The 15357-nt window shown below is 40.6% G+C and overlaps 2 protein-coding genes across 9 annotated transcripts in view; one reads left to right on the top strand and one right to left on the bottom strand.

The window, feature by feature from the left end:
* The window catches only part of LOC116700285 (rho GTPase-activating protein 26), an 84392-nt gene extending 82225 nt beyond the window's left edge, over nucleotides 1-2167 (bottom strand). Inside the window, 1 exon segment of the mRNA XM_032533337.1 lies at nucleotides 1452-2167. Within this exon segment, the coding sequence (XP_032389228.1) occupies nucleotides 1452-1605 (154 nt within the window). The 5' untranslated portion in view covers nucleotides 1606-2167.
* A 5005-nt stretch (nucleotides 2168-7172) lies between these two features.
* LOC116700286 (putative fibroblast growth factor 1) lies at nucleotides 7173-11329 on the top strand. Of its 8 annotated transcripts, none has more exons than XM_032533339.1 (4): nucleotides 7173-7387; nucleotides 9021-9237; nucleotides 9694-9797; nucleotides 10986-11329. In XM_032533339.1, exons 1-4 carry the CDS (start codon nucleotides 7346-7348, stop codon nucleotides 11169-11171), a joined length of 549 nt encoding a protein of 182 aa, XP_032389230.1. In that variant the 5' UTR covers nucleotides 7173-7345; the 3' UTR covers nucleotides 11172-11329. The 8 variants fall into 8 exon arrangements, 7 of the variants coding, with proteins under 7 accessions (XP_032389230.1, XP_032389231.1, XP_032389232.1 ...); XM_032533340.1 differs by having other exon boundaries at nucleotides 7233-7387; nucleotides 8966-9237; XM_032533341.1 differs by lacking the exon at nucleotides 7173-7387 and adding an exon at nucleotides 7430-7959 and having other exon boundaries at nucleotides 8966-9237.
* Nucleotides 11330-15357: the final 4028 nt, after the last annotated feature.

Genomic DNA, 15357 nt, shown 5'->3' with positions numbered 1-15357 from the left:
ATCAAGTTAATCACAGTCATGGGCTGTGATTAATTACAAATTTAAAATACTAGGATTTACTTGTACTTGTAAATAATAACATGTTATTTTTTTTAGATAAAATCAAATGTTTTAACGTTGACAGCCCTAATACTAACCTGAAAAACTCAAAGAAGGCAGCAACATAAGAACAGGCTTCAAAAAGTCCTACGGTAGCACTGTATACATTCTGAGTAGCACGTTGTAAATGTTTCACTTTCTCCTTCTCTGGTAAAATGCATGGTTAAATTTAAATAAAAACACATGTCAAAGCTGTCAAGAGACAATAAGGCTCCTCCTCCAACAGCAATTAGTAACTAACAGAATATAAGTGGCTTCCCAGGACAGTCACGCATCCTCCGAGTGCCTCAAGAAAGGCAGAGGATGTTGAGATGTGTTGAAAGATGCAGCAGAAAAGATTTACAGTGCAGCTGCACGGAGAACTTCAAAGTGCTGTTAGAAAAGACCTTTTGCAACTGATTCATCTCATGTGCCAATAACACTGTGTAGTACAGTTAAAAGATTAACTAGGAAAATCTGCTGACTTGTTCTTTGTTAGGCAGCACCCTGCTACAATGGCACAGAACAAGCAAATGACTCTCATTCTCATCCCAACTGCAGCGAGTCAGGCCATGCGGTTTGATTTCTAGATCTCACCAATGAACAAAAGCGGAATGGTCTTTAAAGCCACACATCAGCTGACCGAGCTTTGTGGTGACAAGAGAACTGAGCCATTTGTTTTAAAAAAAAAAAAAAGGTACAGCAGATAACACAAGGGTGGGAAGTTCAGGTTAACCGACTGGATTTGTCTATCTGGCTGTGAGCAATGTGAACAGTACACTATATACATGAGTGACTTCTTTTGTTCTGGGCCTTTGGACAAATTATGCAAAACATCTTACAATATGATCCAGTCCTGGACTGTTATAGATCTTGGCAGAGACATTCCCAAACCCTTACAAAGCCAAAGACTCCTAAACATAACTATATCTAGTCTTATTATACATGAATATAATAACCATTTTGATTTTTATGCTGGAACCTAACAGTCCATTTAGTGTTTCTGCCCATAACACTGGTACCCACCTGTTCATTCACATCATTAAATAGGCCTAACTCAAATTAGCAAACCAGTAGTCTCTAGTCAACGATAACTCACTCAAATTCACCAGCCTTTCCCGCTTATTTTCTGAAATGTGCTTTATCATAAACGCACACTCAGATGTGATGCCAATGTGACTGAGATAAGATATGACTTCCAGCGAAGTCTCTTTCACATACACCTGAAGGCATCTCAAGCCTTCTGTGACTCATTCTGACAAAAACCACATGCATCAATACGGTGTCAATATGGACCCAGCATGGATGTTAATGAACAATGTCAAGTCAATTAACACACAAACACAAACCTTTCCACCAAACGTTACACTTACTTTTCAAAGCCAGGATCAGCGCCTTGCCGTCTTTAATCAGCTCCTTGATGAACTTGTTGGTCTTGTCCAGCTCCAGCTCGTGGGACTTTAGTCTCTCCCTGAACTGCGGGCTGTCCAGGTAGCAGTCACTGAACTCCAGAGCAGGTAGTCCCATCTTCTTCTCCACCACCACCGGCCTCGACACAACCTGGACGACCCGGCAAAAAGTTCCAAACAGAAGACGGAGGAACAAGAAGAGGAGAAGAGAGGAAACCCTGAGCCGCTGCTTCTGCTGCTGCAAATGATGGAAAATCAAATTACAATATGTAAACAACGGGGCGGCGATATAGGCTACCCGTCAGCAATGCCTTCCTACATAAGCTTGCTTTTCTTTACTCAAAGGCAAACTCTAGAGTTGACAAAAGCAACCACAAAAAAATCCTCCTATTTCTTTCAGGATGGCAACAGCAGCAGCAGCAGCAGCAGTCCGACACCGCATCCAATGAAATGAAATAAAAAGTCACAGCAGAGTAAGTGTTTGGTGGGGTTGGAAAAAAAATCCCTTCCTCAGGTAAACCGGTGTTGCCTACCTCTCGATCACCTCATTGTGGACCGGACAGTCAACCCGGGGCGAGGAGGGAGGGAGGGAGGGAGGCAGGCAGCAAAAAAACAAAACTAGCCTCGTAAATGTGGTGTCTTCCCTGGGCGGTTTTAAATGCGCTGCTTTCCGCACTGCAGACCGTAATCAACACTCAACCTACCCGGACGCGGATGATCCCCTGATTGACGTCGGTCTCGTCCAATGAGATGGCCGGGCTGAGGTGCTGACCCTTTAATGGGGCGGGTGTGCGGTGAGCTACTCTAAAACAGAGATAATGAAAATAGCGAAGACGGCTAACTTTGAGCTTATTTCTTGAAATGTTGTTCCTGGAAAGAGTTGTGTTGCTGCATCCCACCGGGTGCTGCATTCTTCAAAGGTTGCATTTCAACTAGGCATACAATTCAATTCCCTTTTTTTAAGGACACAACTCATCGTTTTCTCATTCCAAAGGTTCCTCTAAAAGATGTAGCACTTGAAGCCTTCATAGAAAACTAGAAACATCTACAGACATGCTAGCAGCTCTGTAAGGGTGTACATGCTAACATCAACATGCTAACACCCTCACAATGACAATGCCAACACAATGATGTTTTGCAGGTAATAGGCTATTAACCTGCTGCATGCTAACATTTTACTACTTAGCACTAAGTTGCTCGCATGAATGTTTTTACTTTGGGCTATATGGTCATAAACTACATTGAGCAAATTGAAATTTTGACCTAATGATGTGCTAGATAAAAAGTAGCAGATTAACAGATTAACAAATTCATTAGAATCTATCCAAACATGATCCGTTGCAAGTTCACAGCAAGTCAAAGCTGTGGAGATATAAACCAAAAATATCAGTCTCATAGTGGGGACCACCAAAGTCAGTGTTGAGTTTTGTGAAAAGCGCTATATGAATTCATGAATTCCATGAATGTACAAGATGTCATGGTCATCCAATAGTTGTTCGGTCTAGACAGAAGCAGTGGACTTAGCCATCCATGTTGGGGATGACATTGAACAATTATTCTTTTACAGCTCTCAGTATCTCACAATTTATTGTGCACACGTCAGGCGCATTCAGGTAATCATAATCAATTTGTAAATTCAGGAAATAATAATAGCCATAATAAAAAATATGAGTGTTTGCGTTCAGGAGAGACCATGAAAAATCACCACAAAAATCTTCATCCTGCACAACCTTGGCCAGCCAAGAGAGTAATAATGTCTTTTCCAAACAAAAATATTTCAGATCCAAGCATGTCACACATTTGTTTGCAGCTGTGATTGTAATCTGGGTGGAGCTGAAATTGAGAATCACAAAAGTTGGACTGCAGACATCAGTCTGTCAAGGTAACAACATACCCAGTTGAAGCATTTAATGCTATTTTAGAATGTGAGGGAAATAATGGAAGCACAGTTAAAAAGTAGTAGAGTTAGAGTGCATACAGGACCGTCTTCCCGAGCATACACAATCTTTGCATGCAGCGGGCTGGGAGAGCTGGTTGGTGGGAGGAGACGCTGATGTCATTTTAGCCAGAGCCGGGAATTTCTGTGCTGCCTTGGCTCAAAGCGTCCATCACTCTCTGGCGCCCTCTGTTGGCGGGACGGCGCACAGCAACACATTTGTTTTGACAACTTTAATGACTTCTTTCACTTCTAAAAAGTTCTAAAAAGTACTGGTTCATTTTAATTAAGAATTAGTTCAAATTAGTACTTTGACGTGATGGGATTGGAAAGCCACAAACAACTTATGTTTTCCTCTACATGTTAAATTCCCCAAGAAGACAAACTAATGAATAAATCTGTAGGACAGATAGCCTCCAAGCCCACTGGATCTGCTTCAGACTAACCTAAAATCTATTGAGTGCATATTGTAGTCGCTTCCACCGCTGCCTTATCATTAAAATGATGACATGTTTTAGCAATGCATGCAGGTCATTGACACATGCACGGTTTGTGGTTATTGTGTGAAAACAGCTCAGATTTAGGTGCGCTACTTCCTCTGCCAAAGCACAGCACAGCGCCTGGCCGCCTGCTCATTTCTCCATCTGTCACAGTGTGGTGTACAGAGATAGCCATTTACAGAAAGTCATGGGCTGTTGCTATTTGTGGATGAAGTCTAACATGCAGGAGGCTAGCTCAAGAACCAGATGAAACCAGTTTATTGTCAAATATTGTAAATGAAAATACTCACCATTCAAAAGTGATCGTGGGTCTTACAAAATTAGAACAAAACAGTATGAGGTATCCTTTGACATGCTGAAAGAACATAACTTGTAACTTGTTTATGGAAAACAGCCCTTTTTTCCTAAGCCATCTTTTCTCAAAATGCAAATCAGTTTTAATTTAAAATACATGTCCCATTTATGTTTAGCCATCGCACATGTTAGTACCTGTATGAGCTCATGCACTGTAATTGGTCTATGTTAGAAAGAAATCTTCACCAATCGTACAACATAAACCAAGTCTGTAGTGAGGCCAGTGTTTAGAAACCGTGTACATTCATTATTTTAATTATTTCTGTTTCTCAAATGATGCTGAAAAAATTCCTTTCACATTAGTATCGCTGAACGTATTTAAAGATGATGGCTTTAATCAATTCCACAGCTAAGATGCTTTATGGTCATTGAGATGCTGTTAACTAGATTGTTATTGCCCCTCTCTAATTTCATCCTCTAAATCAACTTCTCCTCCCAAAGAAAGCACCCTGTTGAGAGAACGTTAACCTAATTATTGACAGCTAAAAATATGTATGTGTGTTTCCATTTCCTCTTTAGAAATAATAAGCAAACAACAGCGGACCAGCTGAGTTCTTCAGCCCTTCATAACTTCGATATCCTCCTCAACTTTCAACTTAAGTCACCTTAAAGTTAGAAAAAAAATTCCCACATTGTACAATCTTAAATTTACTACAGCAAGTTCTACTCTATGAATGTTCCAGTGCATTCAAAATCCATCATTATATGAAATGGGAGAAAAGTATGCCTGCATATTCCAACATTTTCTACAATTTTGCTTGGACTTTAAACTGGCATTTATGAAACCTTGGAATCTTGACTAGAATCTAAAATATAGATCTGCAGCTTTAAAGCAACTGCTGGTGGTGGGACCGGTATAAGAGGTTCAGAGGATGTCCTTCTGCCCGAAGCATAAAGACGGCCAGAGTCAGAACATGGAGATAAAAACAGGACATTGGGGGCTAGTTGACCGACTAATTTCCGAGTACAATGTCCTGCCACGGCAATGAGTACAATAAGTCTGTGAGTAATATGTCTTTACAAATGCAGAGTGGATTCCTTTGTATTTGTGTGTAAGTGCATTTAGAGCCTATTTCAATAATAACATTGGATCAAATTAATACGTGTATGTGAAAGGAGTCAGATATACGCCACAGAGAGTTAGCACTCAACTGCAGTTCTCCTCAGCTTTATGGAGTTTTTCAGTGTCTTTTCAGCTTATTGTGTAGAGGAAAAGCTCTGATGAAAGCCACTTTACACTACCTGCCTAGCACCAAATGATAGACATATGAAGCTGGAGACCAGCTGCTGAACACAGTGCTAGCATTTGGCACTTTTTGGCCAGATATTTCCCTCAGGAGTTGAGGAGAGAAAAACTGGGCTAAATGGAGTGTAGAGTGACTCAATTTCATCAGGTGGATCCTAACACGATGTCAGACACTTTCAAAGTATTATTTTGGGGTCACTATGTCAACTATTGAGAAGAAAATAATTGAATCTCTGTTAAAATATAACAAGAACTAAAATAAACCGGATTGCCTGAGTGTCTGTGTATACTGCATGATCTAAATGTGTTGTCAACCTAATGGTGAAGGTCATGCAGCTCCCTAACAATGGTAACATAAATAACAACTGGTTATTTTCACTCATCGTCCAAAGCGAACTATAACCAACTAAAGTGTCACTGTAACTTTACACTTTTCAGTTTTTATGAACAATTGTTGTAAGGTTTAATGTTGTGTAGTACTACAAAAGGCAGCCAAGCAGATTTTCTGATTGTGACAGTTGACCTATTCTGCCGCCTCCTGGTTTATTGAGGTAACACATCTCTTTCCAAAAGGCCTTACCAGCTCAGCACTAAACAGGTGGGATAAAAGTAGGTCAGGCTCTCCAGTTTTTGGTAATGTACTCTTTTTGCTGCATATCTACACAGTCTTACATCTCTTACAACTCAGAAATACTGAGTGTTTTTCTGAAATGCATATGTTATGTAGGGAATGAATTATACAGAGCTTGAAGTATCCATTAGAAGAAGACAGAGGTGAGGCAACCACTGAGTAATTCACCCAGCCTGCCCTGCACACCACTGCTGTTTATTGCCATGTGAGTGTGAGACAGACAGTGAAAGTGTGCAAAAATAGATACAGAGATAGCTGTGTCCTTAGAAGCCATTTCCATCTAAATTTCTTTTTTTTCAGCTGAGTGCATTCACTTTGAAGTTATCACATTGTAGATGACAGGGCTTTGGGAAATGCTTTTGGTGTGTCCTGCAAAATTGTGAATTCTAAACCACTACTATCATTTGTATTTCCATAAGAGTTAAAGGGATTCTGTAATCACAATAATAGGTTTTATATTCTCTCTCCTTGTCCATTAATACTGCTATCTCTCTAGCTGTCAAAGTTACCGTTTGCTTACTCCTGTTGGGGCCCCAGTTCCAAAACCATCTTTTCATTCCATCTCATGCCTCTCATGGCAGTACCTGCATGTATGTATTGAGAACATTTACTGTGTGGAGTTATATTTTTGTCAAATGTATTTTTTTTTATGACTTTTTACTTTGCAGGAATGTGAAGCAAGTCCTGTACTGCTGTAATGTGACCTAACTGTCCTCTGCACTGTACCACTAGTCCAAGCACCTAAGCAGAGACAGCAGAGGTACTGGCATTATGTAAGATTGATTCTGGAAACTGAAGTCATCTCTTTGTGGCTTTTATAATAAATGTTTGTGTTGTGTTGCTCACCAGTGTCTCCAGGAGCACCCTGCTTTAAGAATGTATCAGCGCTCAGTCAGACAGGCAGCCCTGCTCATTTCCAGGCTCTGGCCGAATCCCATTGCCTAGACGCTTGCTTCACTCTGTCTCTCTCTCTCTCTCTCTCTCCCTCCCTCTCTCTCTCTATTCTAGTGTGGTAATTTTAGACCTGACGTTGGCCTGTTAAAATGAGTCCTGTGACGTTGTCACAACGGGGTGAGGAGGGGGTAAAATACAGACATAAGACACACATAAGTTTTTAAAGTCCGGTCACTTGTCTGGCGGAGAAATGAGGAAGAAAGTTTGGCACAAAAGAAAGTAGAGGGGAAGAAGGACATGATAGCTCATCAGGGGCACTGTTACATGACTTTCTCACAGGTAGGTGATTGACACACTGGATAAGATGAGCCTTGTTTGTGTGAGAATGTAGTTGGCTAGTGGCCTACTGTCATCACCTCTGCTGATTTATTAATTACAGATGTTGACCTTTGATGACAGGAAGGCAAGTTGATACTGATACTTTTTTGAGAAATTAATTCAGCTGATCTGACTTGTGTGAGTATGTGTTTGTGCATGTTAAGGATGAACATTAGCCAAGCCGGGTTCTCTGGTCAGCATCCATCAATTCTTTTTGTTTTTTTAAATTACATATAGGCCTATCAATTCTCTTGACTTTGAATGACATGTCCATGAATCAACAATACTTTATTTACCAGCAGCATTTAGTTGAAGGTGATGATGTAGAGCAATCTTCCCCCCACCCAAATATACACAAAAGTTCAGTCTATCCTCCCACGCATCGGCACTCTGACTCGTTGACCGATTGGGCTTTTGACGTCATTCCCACCAGCAGTTCTGTCCGAAGGTCCCTGTAGACACAAACTAACCTCTCATATCGCGCAACACAACATTCTTCTTCAGGTCCTGTTCTCAGGAAAAAACGTCTGCGAGTGGGTAGGCCTTACATTCCTCTTGTGGCTTTGCACTGCTCTGTCTTTCGCTTTCCTTCTCGCTCTCTCATTCCCCTCTTCCTCTCTCTGTTTCTTATGCTTTTCCAAGAAATTCTTGATGAGGGCTAGAGCCTGGCTCTGTTGCAGTTACTCTCTACCTCTGTCTGTAAATCATGACACTGGCCAAAGTTGTACAGTACCACTGCTGGCCGGGTCCTTAACAGCTTCTGTACTACTTTTTTTCATTTTACAAGACAGACTTTATAACTGGGGATCTCTACCCTTCAGGATATTGAGATTTCATTAACATTGTGACTTTAGATAGGCTTAGGCTTAATTTTTTTTGGGATGTGTTTTTGAGGAAGCAGACAGTCCAAGGGTAAGACAGACAGTGCTGGTTGGATCCTTGTTCCTCATGGGGAAAGATATAAAGTGCTTGGCTGCTAAAAGATTTGTTTGACTGTTAAAATGTAGTCACCAACTGAATGCAGGGGGACAATACAAAGTATTTGCCTAAAAAAACAATGTGAGGAAAGGGCTTTTGTGTTCTATTCTTGGATTACAAAGTAATGTGTAAACTGTTGCATATTCTGAAAGACTATTGCTGGCACTTGCAATATTTCCAGCAGGGAGTAAAACTATAAGCGCAACTCTTCTCTGCCCTCCGCCGTGTCCACATGCTGCTTATTTTTATTGTCTCGCCTCGCACTGATTTCAGGTGAAAGTTACATCACTGCCATCTGGAAAACATTTTCACAAAGAAAGAAGAGATGTTCAGTCAGAAAACAAGTTTGATCATGTGGCAGCTCTGCTTGGCAGCCATCCAGATTTGATTCCCTGGCTGGTTTCTTAACTTCATGCAAAAAAAGAGTGCTTTAAAAGGTTCAGAGAGAGAAACAGAGAGAGGGAGAAAGTGATTTAGGGAGTCGGGGAAGGCAAGCATTTTCCGACATCACATCATGAAGGCGGCGTTGTCCTACTCTTCCTGTTTTCCCTTGTGTCTCAGACACAGTCCAGGTGACATGAACAGTGAACGCAGTGGATCTCCTCTGTCGTTGCAGACAGAGGGACATCACTCCTCTTCGTCAAAGCCTCAAACTCTCTGTGGGATGTCTGAGGGAGACATCACAGTGCTGCCAATCGGACCTGCGTCTCTGGACCTGTCCAGGCAGGAGAACCGGACACTGACCAGATTATACAGCCAGAACGGAGCATATCACCTGAGGATTTTACCAGATGGAACAGTGAGTGGTGGCAGGCAGGAAAATGACCCCTACGGTGAGGAAGTTTTTTTTTTCTTGATGTGTGATTGGTTGTTGTGTTTCTGAATCGGGAGCAAACTAAAAGATATAGAGGAGAGTCTTTTGGCTATAGCATAGAAAAGATTCAAATAAAGCTGAGCAAATTCTGGACTGATAAAACAAAAGAGGTATCCAAAAACTAAATAAATATAAACTTGAATGAACTGTTAAATTCCTCTTGAGCAGGGTATTAAATCGCAGCACTCCTGGTGAAGCTGCACAGTTATTTGGGTCTGTAAATAGAAGCGCTTACCCTGTGTACACAATCAGACAACATGGCCTACAGTATGTTCCCTGACAAATGCTAGGCAAATATTTATTTCACAAGAAACATGGTTACATTGTGCTTAAGTACGTTTATCTTCCACTTTATCCTTGGAAAGGAAACAAATAAGGGTTATGTTGAACAGTGTCATATTTTTTTGTGTTGCAGACATACTGAGGCTGAAGGCTGTGAGCGTAGGAGTAGTGGTCATCAAGGGCGAGATGACAGGAAGGTACCTGGCCATGAACAAAAAGGGACGCCTCTACGGATCAGTGAGTTTTTCCACAACATTTTTGCCACTGTAAAGTAACCCTAATCTTAAATGAAAAGGTTAAATGTTAGATCTACCAAATGGTTTGAGGGTTAGGGTTAGGGTTTGAGGGATAGGGTTAGGGGTTAGGGTTAGGGTTAGGGTTAGGGTTAGGGGGTTAGGGGTGGTTAGGGGTGGGTTAGGGGTAGGTTAGGGGTAGGTTTAGGGGTAGGGTTAGGGGTAGGGTTAGGGTAGGGTTAGGTTAGGTTGTGGGTAGGGTTGGGGTAGGGTTAGGGGTAGGGTTAGGGGTATGGGTAGGGGGTAGGGTTAGGGTTAGGGTTAGGGGGGTTTAGGGTAGGGGTAGGGGTAGGTTTAGGGTGTAGGGTTAGGGTTAGGGTTGGGGTAGGGTTAGGGGTAGGTGTAGGGGTAGGGTTAGGGTTAGGGTTAGGGGTTTTTAGGGTGTAGGGGTAGGGGTGGGGGTAGGGTAGGGTTAGGGTTATGGTTGAGGTTAGGTTAGGGGTTAGGGTTAGTGGGGTTAGGGTTAGCGGTAGGTGTGTAGGGTTAAGGGGTTAGGGTTGGTTAGGTAGGGGTGGGGTTAGGGTTAGGGTTAGGGGTTAGGGTTAGGGGGTTGAGGTTAGGGGGTAGGGTGGGGGTAGGGTTAGGTTATTGTTAGGGTTGGGGTTAGGGGTAGGGTTAGGTGGTTTAGGGTGAGGTAGGGTTAGGGGTTAGGGTTAGGGGTAGGGGTTAGGGTAGGGTTAGGGTTAGGTTGTTAGGTTAGGGTTAGGGGTTAGGGTTAGGGTTAGGGTTAGGGGGTAGGAGGGTTTGGGGTAGGGTTTAGGGTTATTGTTATAGGGGTTAGGGTTAGGGTGAGGGGTTAGGGGGTAGGGTTAGGGGTAGGGTTAGGGTTATTGTTAGGGTTAGGGGTTAGGGTTAGGGTTAGGGTTTCATTGGGGCTACTTTTTGCCAAACCACACAGAACTTTTCAGCATAAGTTTAAAGTTTTGTAATAGCCTGGGATATATTGCCAAAGGCAGACCAGGTGCAAATTATAATTCACTGTCAGCAATAGTTTATCATTGACAAATGTAAAACCGATGAGTAACATAAGCCACAGATGTATCATGCTGATTCGTATTTCTATTATTCAGCATGTAAGATACTATCATCTGCTTTTTCTCTTTTCTACCACCTTTTCATTTTCTTGTCTTAGCAAGCACTCAATGATGAGTGTTACTTTCTGGAGAAGTATGAAGAAAACCACTATAACACATACTGCTCTCAGAAGTACAACTGGTATGTGGGGCTTAAGAAGAACGGCCAACCCAAAGCAGGACCAGACACCCACCAGGGTCAGAAGGCCATCTTTTTCCTACCAAGGCCTGCGGGCAACATGTAAACCAAGACGGCCCCAGGAACCGTGGACACGCTCACTGAAGTCTTTAAATGCACATTAATGGTGCAATTTTTACTCCGGTCAAAGTATCACATTTAAAGATCGCTTAGAATCACTACAATATAGCCGATATAGCCTGCGGCAAACACATAACGCTGTTTTTGCAGTTCAAGTTCTACATGTTTCTTCATTCCTCTTGTTAATGCAATGAATATGTGATTCCAGCTCATGTAAGCAACTTATACTGTATATGATCATCACAGGGATATATCCAGGCTGCTCTCTGCCTACACCCTCTCACTGCAGACAGAAAATGTGTGCAGTATCAGTGCATGGCAGCCTTAATAAACGGCCTTTCACTTTGAATCCTAGTATGAAATACAACTGCCAGTAACAGGACCAGGCCACTTTTACACAGAAATAGTTTTACAATTGATTACGTCTGGCACAAAAAACAACAACCAGGCAGTAAACATAAAAAGAGCCGATCATCTGGCGTCAATTTCAAACTCAAGCAAACAAAGTCTACCGTGAAGGGAATTATAGTATTAAAAGTATTTCAATGCCTTGCTTAACAGTACTTCAGGATTGTGGATCCATGCTGAATTTAGAATGACTGATGATGTTATTAATATGTATTTTACTCTTCTCAAGCCTGTTTGATGCTCGTTTCTGTAATTACTTGTGTCCTTTGTGGAAAGTTATCAATTTTAAGGACCAGTGTGTAGAATGTTGTGGCATCTAGCTGTAAGTTTGCAGATTGCAACCAACTGAATACCCTTCCGCTCACCCCTCCCTTTTCAAACCTGAAGTAAAACTTAAAGTGGCCTTCAGGTGATGTAAAAACACGAAAGGCCCTTTTTAGAGCCAGTGTTTGGTTTGTCCTTTCTGGGATATTGTAGAAACAGTATGGTACAACATGGCAGGCTCTGTGGGAAGAGGACCCAATTCATATCTCTGTATAGATATGAAGGGCTCATTCTATGCTAACAAAAACACAATTTTTAGTTTCAGGTGAATATACACTAATAAAAACATAAACATGACTAACATATTCAATTTATGCCAATATAGTCCCCTAAATCCTACACACTGGTCCCTTAAAGGGCCATTTTATGGAAGCAGACAGCTCTGAAAAAAATTTGAAACGCTTGAAAAACAGCACCCTTGTAGGGTTAACCCGACAAAAGTGAAAAAAAATTGTATGATTGTATAATTGTGTTGTAATGATGTGCCTAGGTCAGCTGACAGTCCTTGTTTCAGTAATGTGGGGTTATTATTGACATCTTGGTGAAACCCAATGCTTAGTTGTGGATTGTTTGAGGCAATGATGGACCAAATATTGACCATTCTATCTTGGACCACAAAATGTTTCCTTTCACTAAGCAAAATGGTTGAGTTTCACAGCCCAACAGATGTTTCTGTAAATATACTTTAGTCAAAATACATGTTACTGTAACGCTATAGGCTACTCTGATAAAATACTATTGTGAATATTTATTTATGACGTTTCATTGCTAGTAAAATTTAATTTAGCTGAAAACTGCAATGGACATTTTCAAAATAATATATACATACATTGTGAAGGAGTAAAAGGTAATGTGATCATCTTTTTACAAAGTAATACATATTGTATTAAGTGTACTTAAATGTATGAAACGCTGCATTATTATCCATAAAAAATAAATAGTATGTTTGATTCGCTGTAACTATCAATGTGGTTCTTCCTAAAACATACACGTGAATAAAAGTTTATAATTGTACATATCTTTAAAGTTTAAAGTGTCCAGTTCATAGATTGATAATGAGCTTGCTGCGTGTGTGTGTGTGCGTGTGTGCGTGTGCGTCTCTGACTTTTCCTGTAAACGTTGTGTTTTTATTAACAAATTAAGCTCTTGACATGTGACACATTCCTCATAACACAAACAGCCTAAATGATTAGGTTTGGCCACAAGATGGCATCATTGATTTAGGTTCAGTGCTTTTTTGTTCAGCTGGCAATGAGGACTTCAAAAATCTGGGTTTATTATTATTACACGAATGGGTCTCGCTAAATCCCAGTAAAAATAAATCATGTATGTAAATAGGTATATCTAAGAAACCAAACAGTTGCTTCCAATAGCAATTTAGCTGTATTAGGCTACTGTTTATGGGTCATGCCACAGTTAACTGAATAGTATCTGAGTAGTAGTAAGTATCTGAAAAATGAATTCCTAAGGAATTGTACATTACTTTTGGTAAGGGAAAACGTTATCATGTAAAGTTAATCTTTTAGAATTGTTGGGTTTCTGTAAATAACATCACGGAGTACGGTCTAGACCTGGTCTTTTATGAAAAGCGCAATGAGATAACTGTTATGTGATTTAGCGCTATATAAATAAAATTGAATAGAATTACTTTGATAGAATTGAAAACTTTGCTGAGCACGTTTTCTACAATAAACGTTTTATTTGTAATTTTATTAAAAAAAAAATCTAAACTTGAAATGAACAAATACAATAATGTGTCTCAACCCAGGCAGCCGTACAAACTCTGTGTCTAACTAAAATACAGTATGACATTAATTAAATTATGATTCATATCAGATCAAAGAAACAAGACTAAATATTCAGTGCCAACTTTCTGTTATGTGACAGATTCTTAATTCAGCACTTAAAATGGTCAATGCAACCTTAAGGACTTTTTCTGTGAAGATGTCAATCAAAGTAATGTATCTAATGTCCTTATAAGGAAACCCCATTTTCACTAGTTTCAGTGAAGTCTTGCTGCTTTCTAGTTTAAATGATTGTATCCATAACGTTGTGATGGATGATACAGCCCAGAGCAGAGAAAGACCTCCATTCACCCGGATCAAGTGTTTTCTATTCTGTATATTTTGTCTATCATGTATAGTAGTATGTCATTTCTGGGGGACATATTGTATTTTTTACTACATTTACTACTACATTTACTACTACATTTATTTGACAGCTATAGCATCTAAGTTATGTAATGCGATAATAATTTACACTCCATTGACTACTTTCTATTTTGATACTTTTTGTATATTTTTCTGATCATTCTTTTTCACTGTACTCAGTAAATATTTTAATGCAAGACTTGTAATTGTATTCTCTCTTCAAATGTTACAAATCAACAATTTTAAACCACTGGAAGAAAAAGAGTTGGCGGACATGAGCAATAGGCAACCTGTGACCTCTTATTTACAGGAAAGTCTCTCCTTCCACCAGGCCATTCTATGAAACATCACAGCGCACACACATGCATGCACACGCACACGCACACGCACACGCACACGCGCACACACACACACACACACACACACACACACACACACACATAAACCAGGTTGGCCATTGGCCTGCAGGGCTGTGCAGGGCAGGAAGGGAATCATTCACTGTAAACTGAACAAGGACTTGCTTCCTCTGGGAGTCCCCTAGCCTGACAGCAGCCAAGATCCCTGCAACACAAACCACTCTACCAACACACACACACACACACACACGCACACACACACAAACACACGCACACACACACACACGCACACACACGCACACACACACACACAAACAGATGAACACGTACACACCCAGGATCTGGGACACATTCTGTCATCTGTTACTCCTCTCGCTTTCCTCAATTTAGTCTTTCTTTACGCTCCCTTCCTGCCTGTCTCTCAATTTCCAGCCTCCTCTTACCCCCGTTTCTATCTTAATGCTTTCTCCTCATCATTTTCTCCCAGCGTTTCTTCTTCTCTCTTTTTACCTCTCTGCTAGTGTTCTTTCTAATTTTCTTTTATCCACATATCTCACCAGATCAACATTACTTTCTTATTTTTTCCTTTCTATTTTTTAAATCATTTAATTTGATCTTTGAAATTCTTATGTGCCTACACGGTTGCTGCGCTCCCACGGGTCAGGACTTCTGACTGTACCAAAGGGTAGGACGCAAACAGAAACATTACGGAACAGTCTTCTAGCAGATATTAGACCGGCATGCTCAACTGAGGTTTTTAAATCTAAGCTTAAGATTTACTTATTCACTGCGTTTGAGTCCTAAATGTTCATTTGTCTTTGATGTCTTTGTATAGTGGTAGGCTATTTACTTTTTTTATTTATTTAATTGTATTCTTTTTGTAAAGCACTTTGATTGAAATGGCTCTGTAAATAAATTTATTATTATTATTTTT

The sequence above is a fragment of the Etheostoma spectabile genome, chromosome 13 (genome assembly GCF_008692095.1).
Source record: "Etheostoma spectabile isolate EspeVRDwgs_2016 chromosome 13, UIUC_Espe_1.0, whole genome shotgun sequence".
Taxonomy (NCBI): domain Eukaryota; kingdom Metazoa; phylum Chordata; class Actinopteri; order Perciformes; family Percidae; genus Etheostoma; species Etheostoma spectabile.
The sequence above is the reverse complement of the archived record's forward strand: the minus strand, read 5'-3'. Positions and strand labels throughout refer to the sequence as shown.